Source organism: Carcharodon carcharias, chromosome 12, assembly GCF_017639515.1.
Source record: "Carcharodon carcharias isolate sCarCar2 chromosome 12, sCarCar2.pri, whole genome shotgun sequence".
NCBI lineage: Eukaryota > Metazoa > Chordata > Chondrichthyes > Lamniformes > Lamnidae > Carcharodon > Carcharodon carcharias.
Genome location: NC_054478.1, coordinates 18,870,614 through 18,884,086, shown reverse-complemented (window position 1 = coordinate 18,884,086; position 13,473 = coordinate 18,870,614). Strand labels below are relative to the sequence as shown.

General features: G+C 45.5%; 1 protein-coding gene across 4 annotated transcripts in view; it reads right to left on the bottom strand.

Moving 5' to 3' along the window:
* Nucleotides 1–13,473, bottom strand: part of nhej1 (nonhomologous end-joining factor 1) — a 254,131-nt gene that overhangs the window by 224,444 nt on the left and 16,214 nt on the right. For all 4 annotated transcript variants that reach the window (XR_005944627.1, XM_041201703.1, XM_041201702.1 and 1 more), the window contains one exon: nucleotides 9,878–10,090. Coding sequence is in view for 3 of the 4 variants with exons in the window: in XM_041201703.1 (XP_041057637.1) it covers nucleotides 9,878–10,090 (213 nt within the window). In the remaining variant the exon portion in view is untranslated. The remainder of the gene's footprint in view (nucleotides 1–9,877; nucleotides 10,091–13,473) is intronic.

Below are 13,473 nucleotides of genomic sequence, written 5' to 3'. Positions count from 1 at the left end.
ACGGGGAGAGGGGAAGAGACGGGGAGAGGGGAAGAGACGGGGAGAGGGGAAGAGACGGGGAGAGGGGAAGAGACGGGGAGAGGGGAAGAGACGGGGAGAGGGGAAGAGACGGGGAGAGGGGAAGAGACGGGGAGAGGGGAAGAGACGGGGAGAGGGGAAGAGACGGGGAGAGGGGAAGAGACGGGGAAAGGGGAAGAGACGGGGAGAGGGGAAGAGACGGGGAGAGGGGAAGAGACGGGGAGAGGGGCAGAGACGGAGAGCGGGGCGGAGACGGAGAGAGTTGATAACCATTGGCCAAGACATTGGGGAGAACTCTCCTCCTCTTCTTCAAAATAGTGCTGAGGGTTTTTTAACGTCCACCCGCCAGATTTAACATCCCAGACAAAGACCAGCACCTCCTGCACTGCACTTGGATTTTTGTGCTTAAGTTTCTGGAATGTGGACTTGAACCCACAAACTTCTGACTTAGAGGTGACAGCGCTACCCACTGAGCCACGGCTGACACTCTAGACTCCATTTCTAGAGATCATCAGTCTCTAGAGACTGGGTTAATCGGTATCCTTACAAGAGGCAAAACTGCTTTTATTCCCCATATCCACCCCAGGTAAAATGGATGGTAAAAACCAGTCTGCCTCACCCTCCAGTTAACCTTGAAACAAATGGATGATTATCCCAGTTAATGCCTATTGTAGAAACACCACCTTGCACTAACCCTGTTGACAGCTTGCTTTTAGTTGCGATCAAGACAATCTGTTAAAAAGTAGCACATTCTATAATTACTTCTCAGTGTTTCATCCCATGTACACACACGATCAAAAGCGTGAATGTCACCATCGGAAAACGCCTTTCAGAAACAAACACAATGCCACAGGATTAGCTCACATTCTGTTTGTTTTTCCATGATGATTCTGAGATTTCCCCCACACCCCCATCCCAATGTATTTGCTTAGATGATGAGTACTGATGGCATCACTGGAAGAACCTGAGCAAGTGCAGTCCAACAAGAGGAAGACAAATTTCAATTTGTGGAATGATCACAGCACATAAGGAGGCCATTCAATCCAGTGAGGCTGTGCCAACTCTCAGCAAGAGCAATTTAGCTACTCCCACTCACCCGCCCTTCCACCCCCCACCCCCCCACCCCACTGCCCCGTAGCCCTGCAAATATTTTCACCTTCCAATTCCCTTTTGAAAGCCACAATTGAATCTGCCTGCACCACAATCTCACTGCAGTGCATTCCAGATCCTAACCACTCGCTGCGTGAAAAGGTTTCTCCTCATGACACTGTTGGTTTTTTTTGCCAATCACCTTAAATCAACGTCCTCTGGTTCTTGAACATTCTAACATTGGGACAGTTTCTCCCTAATCTACTCTGTCCAGGCCCTTCAGAATTTTGAACAACTCTATCAAACCTCCTCTCAACTTTCTCATCTCCAATCAGAACAACCTCAGCTTCTCCTTTCTATTCACATAACACTGTAGGACTACACTCACAAATTTATAGCTGTGAAGACTGACATCCATGACTGCGCACTGGTTAGTTCAGCTCCCTGGCAATATCAATCAGGGTTACGTCACCCCCTCAAACTAGACCACCCAGCCCAACAGCAATACTTCACCCTTAAAACCACCGGGGTGTCATCCATGGTTCAGTGGGTAGCACTTTCACCTCCAAGTCAGGAGGTTTAGAGCTCAAGTTCCACTCCAGATATTTGAGCATCAAATTCTGGTTGCCAGTACTGAGGGAAGCACTGCTCTATCGAAGGAGATATTTCAGGAAGACCCTCTTGGCCTGTTCAGCTAGATACAAACATACAAATTAGTAACAAGAGAAGGCCATTTAGCCTGTTCCACCATTCAGTAAGGTCATGGCTGATCCGACTGTGGCCTCAACTCCAGCTTACCCACAAAAGCCTTTGACTCCCTTGTTAGTCAAGAATCTATCTACCTCTGCCTTAGAAAGACTCACTGACCCTGCCTCCACTGCTCTCTAAGGAAGGGAGTTCCTAAGATTCATGACCCTCAGAGAAAAAAATTTCTTCCCATCTCTCTCTTAAATGGGAGACCCCTTATTCTTAATGTGACCCCTAGTTCTAGTCTCTCCTAAAAGGGGAAACATCTAGAAGATCACAGGTTCCTACTGGAAGAGCATGGAGGGCTTCTGGTGCCCTGTTCAACATTTAATATTCTTCCTTCAATGGAACGCCATTAAAAAAATTCACCTCACAGGTACATGTCGAGCATTTCAGTAAGCGCTATGCATGCCACATTCACCCACACTGTAATAGCGATGTATCTCAAAGAAGTGCATTGTATATGAGGTCTTTAGGATAGGCAGAGACATGTCGTAAGCACCTTCCTCCTTCTGCACTTAAAGGTTCAAATTTCCAGCATGTTTTTGCTGCCTTTGAGCACTGAAGTTTTAAGTTTCTAGAATGATAATAGCACAGAAGGAGGCCATTCAACCCATTGTGCCTGTGCCGGCCCTTTAAAAGAGCTATCTAATTAGTCCCACTCCCCTGCTCTTTCCCCATAGCCCTGCAAACTTATCTTCAATTATTTAAGGTCCTGTTAAAGGACGAGCTGGAGGATGAGAATCACTCCAATTCCAGCAACTGAAGGAGCACAGCTGAAGGGAGACTATGTCAGAGGTGGTGATTACAGCTTAGAAATAAATAAAATGTAATACAGCAAGTACAGTGCCTTTAAGTTGACAAAGAACTTGCATTTATATAGCACCCTTCATGACCACAGGACATCTCAATGCCATGAGGTGCAGTCTCTTGTGGTATGGCAAACTCAATAGCCAACTTAAGACAGCAAGATCTCACAAACAGTAATGTGGTAATGACCAGATGATCTGTTTCGAATTAAAGTTAGTTGAAGGATCAATATTGGCTCAAACACCAGGGAGAACTCCACTACTCTCTTTTTAATAGTGCCATGGGCTCTGTTACACTTCAGCGAGCAGACCAGGGCTCTGTTTAAACATCTCGTCTGAAAGACAGCACCTACGACACTGCAGCCCTCCTACAGTGATGGCATTGGCAGTGTCAGGCTACACAATGCAGGAATAATTTCTAATGGGCTTCAATAAGGAGGATGATGGAGGGGTCAAACTTTGAAAGGACAGACATTTTTTGCTCCAAAATTGTCTTGCAGTAGAAAATAGGGAGGAGGAGAGGACTGAGAAATTTCCAGTCAGATACTGTTTAAAATAGCCAAGGAGAAAGCAACAAATGCTTCTCTTTTTTTTAAAAAAAAATAGGTATTTAAATGACCCTGGCATCTGGATTTAATTAAAACATGACACTAGGTTTGTGAAAAATGATAGAAATTTACATCTGAGTGGGGGAAAAAAAAAAGAAAATTGCAGCCACATAATTAAAAAGAGCCTCTAATGGGGCAAAGCAGCTATTTATCTCCCAGAGAAAGGAGACGCCAAACGCGTCAGAGGGCAGGCAAATTTCCAAAGCAGCCTCGAGCGATGACTGAAACCCAAGGAGATGCTCCCAAATCCTGCTCCACTGAGAGTTCAAACTTCTCATTAGTCAGTTGCTCACTTGCACAGGGTCCTCTGCGGAAGTGTGGGCTCCGCTCCATGGCTTCTTGGCACTGGCTATATGCCTGGGCAGGGAGAGTTGGCCTAGAGATTTATAAACTTGTATATCCCCTCACTGCACCCCCTTACTTACCCACCCAACATCCGCCGCCCCCCCCCCGCAACCCCCCTCCCCCGACCCCGCTCCACCCCACCCAATATCCAAGTCCCTATGCTCTCTCTGGCAGAACTACAAACTCAACACAATGTCAGCCTTGGCTCAGTGGGTGGCACTCTGGCCTTCGATTCAGGTTCAAGTCCCACTCCAGAGCTTCAAGCGCATAACCTAAGCTCCCAACACAGTACTGCAGGGGTGCCGCACTGTCAGAGGTGCCATTTCTCGGATGAGACATTAAACCAAGGCCCTGACTGCCTCCCTAAGTGCACGTAAAAGGCCCCATGGAAGAACAACTGGGAGTTTTCCCCAGGGTCCTGGGCCAATATTTATCCTTCATCCAACATCACCAAAATAAATTATTTGGTTATTATCTCAAGGCTATTTGTGGAGCTTACTGTGCGCAATTTGGCTGCCACAGTTCCTCCAGTACAATAGCAACAAGTCTTCTAAAAGTACTTTGGTCCATTGTGCCTGGGTCAGTTCTTTAAAAGAGCTATTTCAATTGGTCCCACTCCTCTGCCCCTCATAGCCCTGTAGATTTTTCCTTTTTAAGTACATATCCAATTTTTTTTTATATAGTTATTATTGAATCCATTTCCACCATCTTTTCAAAGAGTGTATTCAAGATCAGGACAACTAGCCCTGTAAAATAAGTATTTCTCCACATCTTCCCTGCTTTTTGGTCAATTACTTCAATTCTACAGCAACGTAGAAAATGTGGCAGCCAACTCGTGAACAATAAAGTCCCATATACACCACAGAGCTTAAGACCAGGTAATCTTTTAAGGTATTGTTTTAGGGATAAATAGTAGCCAGAACACTGGGGAGAACTGTCCTGCTCTTCTTCAAAATAGCGTTATGGGGTCTATTACCTCTTCCTGAGCTGGCGGAAGGTGCCTCGGTTTTAATGTCTCATCTGAAAGACTGCACCTCCAATAGTGCAGCACTCCCTCAGTATGGCAGGGAGCATGTAAGTACCAGGGATTTTCCACAACTCAGGCTTGGGCGCCGTACTGTATTCGCTCATTATTAAAATGGCAACGTAAAGGTGGAGCTGAGCTTTGTACTTAAACCTGGCACTATCTAACAGAGGGGAATAATCTAAGAGTAAAGGGGAAATAAAACACACCTTTCCCAGGCAGGCTGACTCTCCGGCACGCACACTGCTGATATTTTAACAAGGGCAGAAAAATCCGACCTACCACATTACTACTCTCACAGGATATTTCAATCTATTAGAAGATTTTAAAGGTATAAAGGACCAGGGGGAGGCCAGTCTGCCACTTGAGCTTGCTTCCCCCAGCAAAACGCAGAGAGTGGGGGATAGTCACACCATCTAAATTACGTGCTAAAATCAATCCCAGTCACTTACAGCAGTGCAGTCTTTAGGCATGATTGATGGGGAAGATTTATTCAAACGTCCCCCTTCTGACCCAGCTTTGTGCTGTCACTACAGACAGCTCTATTTTAAATGCTGGCCGCGACCCACTTATTTTAATGGAACCCTTGTCAGAAAAAATCAAGACTTTTGTCCTGAATTCTGCATTTTGCACTTTTTTTTTTCTTCTATACGTGCTGGCTGGTGTGTGTCATAACCTCAACACCATTTAAGCCACTGTTTGCTCCATGTAATTTAATACTTTCGCCTGGCACAGAATTGTAGAATGGTTTCAACACTAGGAGACTATTCAGTTTGTCGTGGTCATGCCGACTCACTGCAAGAGCACATCAGCGAATCCCACTTCCCCGCCTTTCACCTGTAGCGCTGAAAATCTATTCTCTTCAGATAATTACCCAATTGCCTTTTGAAAGCAAATGCAAGTCTTTTAATTTCAAAAGTTTCAACTGTTTCCCCCAGTATCTGCAGCCAATTATGGGGGAGAGAGTTCAGGGTTTCCACTACCCTTTGTGTGAAAGAAATGCTGCCTAATTTTTCTCCCCAGTAGCTTAGGTCGGGTTTTAATATTACATCCTCTTGTTCTGGACAGACTCACCAGAGGAAGTATTTTCTCTCTTTCAAGGATTTCAAGTCCTTTGATAATCTTAAACACTTAATTAGATCACACCTCAAGCTTCTATCCTCAAAGGAATTCAAGCGCAGTCTATGCAAGCTGCACTCATATTTATTTCCACTCATCTTTTCTCAAAACCTACGACCTCTACCAGCTAGAAGGACAAGGGCAGCAGACATATGGGAACACCACCACCTGCAAGTTCCCCTCCAAGCCGCTCACCATCCTGAATTGCAAATATATCGTTACTCCTTCACTGTCGCTGGGTAAAAGTCCTAGAACTGCCTCCCTAACAGCACTGTGGGTGTACCTGCACCACATGGACTGCAGCGACTTAAGGCAGCTCACCACCACCTTCTCAAGGTCAATTAGGGAAGGGCAGCTACAATGCTGGCCTAGCCAGCGATGCCCATGTCCCGTGAAAAGAATATTTTAAAAAATTAAACCCTCAATCCGCACTGTACCTCCTTCCAGGAAGTATGTATGCCCACTGAGGTGTGATGCCCAAATCTGAATGCAGATACTCCAGATAATAGGGTTTGACCAGAAGGAGTCTGACCAGAGCTTTGTATAGCTGGAACACAAGGTCCTCACCTTTGTGTTCAAGGCTCCTTTGAGATAAAGGTCGACACTCCAATAGCCTTTAAGGATTGCTTGAATATTGCGTTGGGAGTGTGTACAGGGAAATCAACCACATCACCCCCTCTCACACCATTCCCAACGCTTCCTATCCCACTTTACAAAGGACAGTGTCAAGTAACTGATGGGAACCAGCATAATCCTCGCCGATGTTATCTTTTTTCCCCTTCCTTATTGGTGTACAGCAACAGGAACGCCACATTAATCAGCCAGCAAATATAGAAGGCAAAAAAAATGCAGAATTCAAGACAAAAGTCTAGGTTTTTCTGAAAAGGGTTCCATAAAAGTAAATGGGTCGCAGCCAGCATTTAAAACAGAGCTGCCTAAAGTGACGGCACAAAAGTCAGGTCAGGATGGGGATGTTTGAATAAATCTTCCCCATCAATCATGCCTGAAGACTGCACTCCTATAAGTGACTGGGATTGATCTTAGGCACATAGTGTGGATGATGTGACTATCCCCCACTCACTGCATGTTGCTGGAGAAATCACCCAGCTTTTAACAGGGGACTTTGCTGTAGTTTTGGGCCATGAGTTCAACATGCTGTAGTTTGTGGAGCCTCTTTAAACAGATCCTGTTTACTGAGTAAACTGGCTGTTTACTATAGCGCGCTGCTTAAGTCGACAGCGTGCTGTGCACACAGGGACTGTTTGCTGCAAAATGGACTGTTTGCTACGAGACCTGTCACAAGGGAGGAGATGGTGGCGTAGTGATACTGTCACTGAACTAGTAATCCAGAGGTCCAGGCTAAGGCTCTGGGGACACGGGTTCAAATCCCAGCAGCTGGTGGAATTCAAATACAATTAATAATTCTGGAATTGAAAGCTTGACCAAATCCACAACCCGTGTGACTCCAGGCCTGTGGCTGACTGCCCTCAAAATGGCTGGTTCAAGGCTAATTCGGGATGGGAAACAAATGCTGGTCTTGCCAACCATCCTCACGTCCCATGAAAGAATAAATAAAATAAAAAGTCCCACCTCCAACTCTCAGCACCAATCATAAAATCATGTTATGACAGCATCAATCATAAAATCGAGGTGACAGGGAATGCGGGTCAGAACTCTGTGCAATCAAATATATGTTCACAGCACAGAAACAGGCCATTCGGCCCAACATGGGATGGTTTCTTCCACCCTTCCTTCGCTTCACCGTGCATCCAGTTGTAAAGCAGTGCCAAAACCAGCAGGATGAGCTACATAAGTATGAGATAAATAAATAAGATTCAGATATAAATGGGTATTCATTGTCTGTTTTGAGACTGCAGGATGTCCTGTTCAGCAGTCTCAAAACATTGTCAATGTCTAAAGCAATGTTGTTCTACCCCCTAGTGGAAAATGATGGCACAGCAGCTGATGCTCATGTTTTCTTGGAGATAGAAGGACTGGGGACGAACAGAAATAGGAATGGTGGCATAGGGTGGTTATGTTACTGGACTGGTACCCCTGAGGCCTGGACTAATCAGGAGACATAAATTCAAATCTCACCACAGCTGTTTGGGGAATTTAAAGTCAGTTTATTAAATAAATCAAGACTAAAAAGGGCTTGCGTCAGTAATGATGACCATGAAATTATCGAACTGGAAGCAAGTCACAAAAAGTTCATAAGACAAACACCTCATCCCAGGAATCAGTCTAATGAGGAAAGGCTGGGCCTACGTCCATTGGAATTTAGAAGAATGAGCGGAGATCTTATTGAAACAGATAAGATTCTGAGGGGATTTGACCGGGTGGGTGCTGAAAGGATGTTACCCCTCAGGAGGGAATCCAGGGAACACGGTTTTTTTTAAGATGGACATGAGAAGGAACCTTTTCGCTCTGAGGGTCGTTTGTTTTTGGAATTCTCATCTCCAGAGAGCAGTGGAGGCTGGGTCACCAAAGCCAACTTAGACAGATTTTTGACAGACAGGGGAGTCAAGGGTTATGCGGGGGGGAGGAGATGGGAGAGAGGAGTCAAGGTCACAGTCAGAATAGTCATTATTCAGTAAAATCATGGCGCAATCTCAATGGGCCAAATGGCCTACTCCCACTCCTGTTTCTTATATTATGTAAAAACCCATCTAATTTACTAATCTCCTTTACGGAAGGAAATTTGCCGTCCTTACCCAGTCTGAACTATATGTGACTCCAGTCCCACGGCAACGAGAATAACTCTTAATTTAACACTCAAAGCGAGATTAGGGATGGTCGATAAATATTGGTGATAACCACATCCGACGAAGAAATAAACAACAAAATAAGTTGCAGATAGCCACATATTATCCTTTTAATAGTTCTGCACTCCACGATGTGTATCCCAATTTAATGTCTAATTTTTAAAGCATTCACGACCTTCAGAATAAGATAGCCACACAGACTCTTTCTTGCAAATGGCAACGGAGTGAATTTTTTTTTAGCAGTGTTGACTGAGGGAGGAATGAATGTGGGCGAGGGACGGGGAGAACTCCCCTGTTCTTCAGATACGGCCAGAGGAACCAAGCACATCTCTTAAGTATATTTGTTCAACAGAAGCATCAAAACAGGTTCTGACCAGCAGTTACAGAACATGTGCAGAAAAATAATAATTTTTTTTCAGCATGGAGAAAAGAGTTTTGTAATAAGTTATCAATTAACCTTTTCAATCTTTTGATTTTACCACTTTATTTCTCTTTTAATAATTCTGCAACCAAAGGTAAATAATCTGTGATGAGCTCAGTTAAAGGCATACACTGACAATGGAGCAAGTGATTTGGCACTGAATTCATCAGAAATTCTTCGAACCTCTAAAACACCTGTACCACCTTAAGCATTCACTCCCTCCATCACCAATGCAAAGTGGCAGCTGTGTATACCATCTACAAGATGCACAGCAGCATCTTCCAGACCCACGACCTCCACCACCTAGAACAAGGGCAGCTGATGCATAGGAAGATCACCACCTGCAAGTTCCCCTCCAAGCCACACACCATCCTGACTTGGAACGATGCCGCTGTTCCTTTACTATCATCAGATCAAAATCCTGGACCTCCCTTCCGAACAGCACTGTGGGTGTATCTACACCACATGGACTGCAGCGGTTCAAGAAGGTGGCTCACCACCACCTTCTCAAGGGCAATTCAAGGATGATGTCAGGAAGCACTTCTTCACACAAAGGATAGTGGAAATCTAGAACTCTCTTCCATAAAAGGCTGTGGACATTCAGGGTCAACTCGAGCTTTTAAAGACTGAGATTTGTTGGACGAGGATACTGAGGGGTCTGGAGCAAAGACAGGTAAATGGACTTGAGACATAGATCAGGGACGATCTGATAGAATGGCAGGGATAGAACAGTCCTGGAGGGCTGAGTGGCCACCATTGCTCTTAATGTTCTATCATACAAATTCAAATGCCTGAAGTAATACAGGAGAGTATTCTACCTGCAGCATTACCCAGTCGTCTGCCCATCACCCTAGTCAGATCTCCTTCCCCTCGCCCCAATGCAGTATCAGCAGCAGAGGCTGCATGCAGACCCATGTGAATGAAATACCTACCATGCTCAGGGGAGCCTCGGTGCAGTGGAAGGTCCAGTAGAAAGGAACGCCGGATAACTCGGTCCGGAGGCCGACGCTGATCAGATTCTGAGCTCGCTCGCATGAGAAGCCAGGGAGAGGATCCCCACTTCCGCCTCGCAACAGGGGAGCGACCGCCTCACGGAGGTGACGACAGAAAGCAGACACCGGGGCCTTCAGCCGCTTGTTCAGTTCCTGAGAAGACAGAATCACACTGAGCACTAAGGAAAAAGCAACATACTGCGGATGCTGGAAATATGAAACAAAAATAGGAATTGCTGGAAAAGCTCAGCAGGTCAGGCGGCATCTGTGGAGAGAGAAACAGAGTTAACGTTTCAAAACTGCCGAGCTTTTCCAGTATTTTTTGCTTTTATTTCGCATTGAGGATTATCTGCTAGGCTAGAAGCAGCAATAAGACCATAAGACGTAGGAGCAAAAGTAGGTCATTCAGCCCATCCAGTCTGCTCCGCCATTCAATGAGATCATGGCTGATCTGATAATCCTCAACTCCACTTTCCTGCCATTTCCCCATAGCCCTTGATTCCCTTACTGATTAAAAATCTGTCTATCTCAGCTTTGAATATACTTAACAACCCACCTTCGACAGCCCTCTGTGGTAAAGAATTCCACAGGTTAACTACCCTCTGAGGGAAGAAATTCTTCCTCATCTCTGTTTAAATGAGTGACCTCTTACTCTGAGATTATGCCCTCTGGCCCTAGACTCTTCCACATGGGGAAACAACATCTCAGCATCTACTCTATCAAGCCCCCTAAGAATCTTATACGTTTCAATAAAGTCGCCTCTCATTCTTCTAAACCTCAGTGAGTACAAGCCCAATCTCCTCAACCTCACCTCATAAGAAAATCCCTCCATACCCAGGATCAACCTAGTGAACCTTCTCTGGACTGCCTCCAATGCCAGTATATCTTTCCTTGGATAAAGGGACCAAAATTGTTCACAGTATTCTAGGTGTGGTCTAACTAGTGCCTTGTATAATTTTAGCAAGACTTCCCTATTTTTATACTCCATTCCCTTTGAAATAAAGGCCAACATTCCATTTATCTTCTCTGTTACCTGCTGAAAAGGAGAGGCAGCAACAGAATAACAAAGGAAGAACCTGCATTTACACAGTGTCTTCCACCACCTAATGACCTGCAACTCGCTGCCTACAATGCTGGTGGAAGTGAAGACGATGAATAATTTTCAAAAAAAATTTGATGGGCACTTGAGGGAAATAAACATTCAGGGCCACGAGGATAGAGGGAAGTTACAGTCTGGACAGATCTACACAGAGCCAGCAAGGATTCAATGGGCCAAATGGTCTCCATCTGTGCCATAATCACTCCATGAATCTATGGCCTCAGGATGTTCCAAAGTGCTTTACAGCCTGTGGCATGCAGTCTCCACTGGAATGCAGGAGAAGCAGCAGCCAACTAGTGCACAACAATCTCCCTCAAATAGAAATATGAAAATAGCCAGATCAAGTGTTTCACTGGTGCTGTTTGAGGGATAAAATTTCACAGAATTATAACGGTACAGAAGGAAGCCATTCAACCCCTTGAGTCTATACTGGCTCTCCATGGAGCAATCCAATCAGTCCTATTCCCTTGCTCTATCCCTGTTAGTCTGCAAGTTCATTTCCTTCAAATGCCCATCTAATTTCCTTCTGAAATCATTAATCGTCTCTGCTTCCAATACCATCTTAGGCAGCGAGTTCCAGCTCATTACCACTTGCTATCTGCTGTCCTTGTCCTTCTAGATGGTAGTGGTCGTGAGTTTGGAAGGTGCTGCCTAAGGAGCCTTGGTGAATTCCTACAGTGCATCTTGTAAATGGTACACACTGCTGCTACTGTCTGACAGTAGGGAGGGAGTGAATGTTTATGGATGTGGTGCCAATCAAGCGGACTGCTTTGTCCTGGACAGTGTCAAGCTTCTCGAGTGTTGTGAGAACTGCACTCATCCAGGCAAGTGGGGAGTATTCCATTACACTCCTGATTTGTGCCTTGTAGATGGAGGACAGGCTTTGGGGAGTCAGGAGGTGAGTTACTCGTCGCAGGATCCCTAGGCTCTGAAGAAGGGTCGTATGGACTCGAAATGTTAACTGTTTCTTTCTCCACAGATGCTGCTAAAACTGAGTTTTTCCAGCATTTTTTGTATTTGTTTCAGATTTCCAGCATCTGCAATATTTTGCTTTTATTTTACTTTTCCTAGCCTCTGACTTGCTCTTGTAGCCACAGTATTTATATGGCTAGTCCAGTTCAGTTTCTGGTCAATGGTAATCCCCAGGATGTTGATATTGGAGGATTCAGTGATGGTGATATCATAGAACGTCAAGGGGCGATGGTTAGATTCTCTCTTGGTGGAGATGGTCATTGCCTGGCAGTTGTGTGGCATGAACGATACTTGCCACTTGTCAGCCCAAGCTGCATTTGGACATGGACTACTTCAGTATCTGAGGAGTTGCGAATGGTGCTGAACATTGTGCAATCATCAGTGAACATCCCCACTTCTGACTTTATGATGGAAGGACCTTGATGAAGCAGCTGAAGATAGTTGGATCGAGGAGACTACCCACATTACCCTGAGGAACTCCTGCAGTGATGTCCTGGAGCTGAGATGACCGACCTCCAACAACCACAACCATCTCCCTTTGTGTTAGGTACGCCTCCAACCAGTGGAGAGTTTTTCATCCCCCCTCCCCGATTTCCGTTGATTCCAGTTTTGCTAGGGCTCCTTGATGCTACTTTCGGCCAAATGTAGCCTTGAAGTCAACGCAGTAACTCTCATCTCCTCTTGGGAATTCAGCTCTTTTGTCCATGTTTAAATCAAGGCTGTAATGAGGTCAGGAGCTGAGTGAGCAGGTTGTTGCTAAGCCAGTGTCACTTGATAGCACTGTTGATGACCCCTTCCATTACTTTACTGATGATGGAGATTAGACTGGTGGGGCAGTAATTGGCTGGGTTGGATTTGTCCTGACTTTGGTGGACAGGAGATACCTGGGCAATTTTCCACATAGCCGGGTGGATGCCAGTGTTGTAGCTGTACTGGAACAGCCTGGCTCGGGGTGCAGCAAGTTCTGGAGCACAAGTGTTCAGTACTATTGCCAGAATATTGTTAGGGCCCAGTATCCAGTGTCTTCAGCCGTTTCTTGCTATCATGTGGAGTGAATCAAATTGGCTGAAGACTGGATGTGATGCCGGGGATCTCTGGAGGAGGCCGAGATGGATCATCCACTCGGCACTTCTGGCTGAAGAAGGTTGCAAATGCTTCAGCCTTATCTTTTGCACTGATGTGCTGAGCACCCCCATCATTGAGGATGGGGATATTTGTGGAGCTTCCTCCTCCAGTGAGTTGTTTAATTGTCCACCACCATTCATGACTGGATGTGGCAAGACTGCAGAGCTTAGATCTGATCCATTGGTTGTGGAATCGATTAGCTGTCTACCACTTGCTGCTTATGCTGTTTGGCACAGAAGTAGTCCTGTGTTATAGCTTCACCTCATTTTTAGGTATGCCTGGTGCTGCTCCTGGCATGCCCTCCTGCACTCTTCATTGAACCAGGGTTGATCCCCTGGCT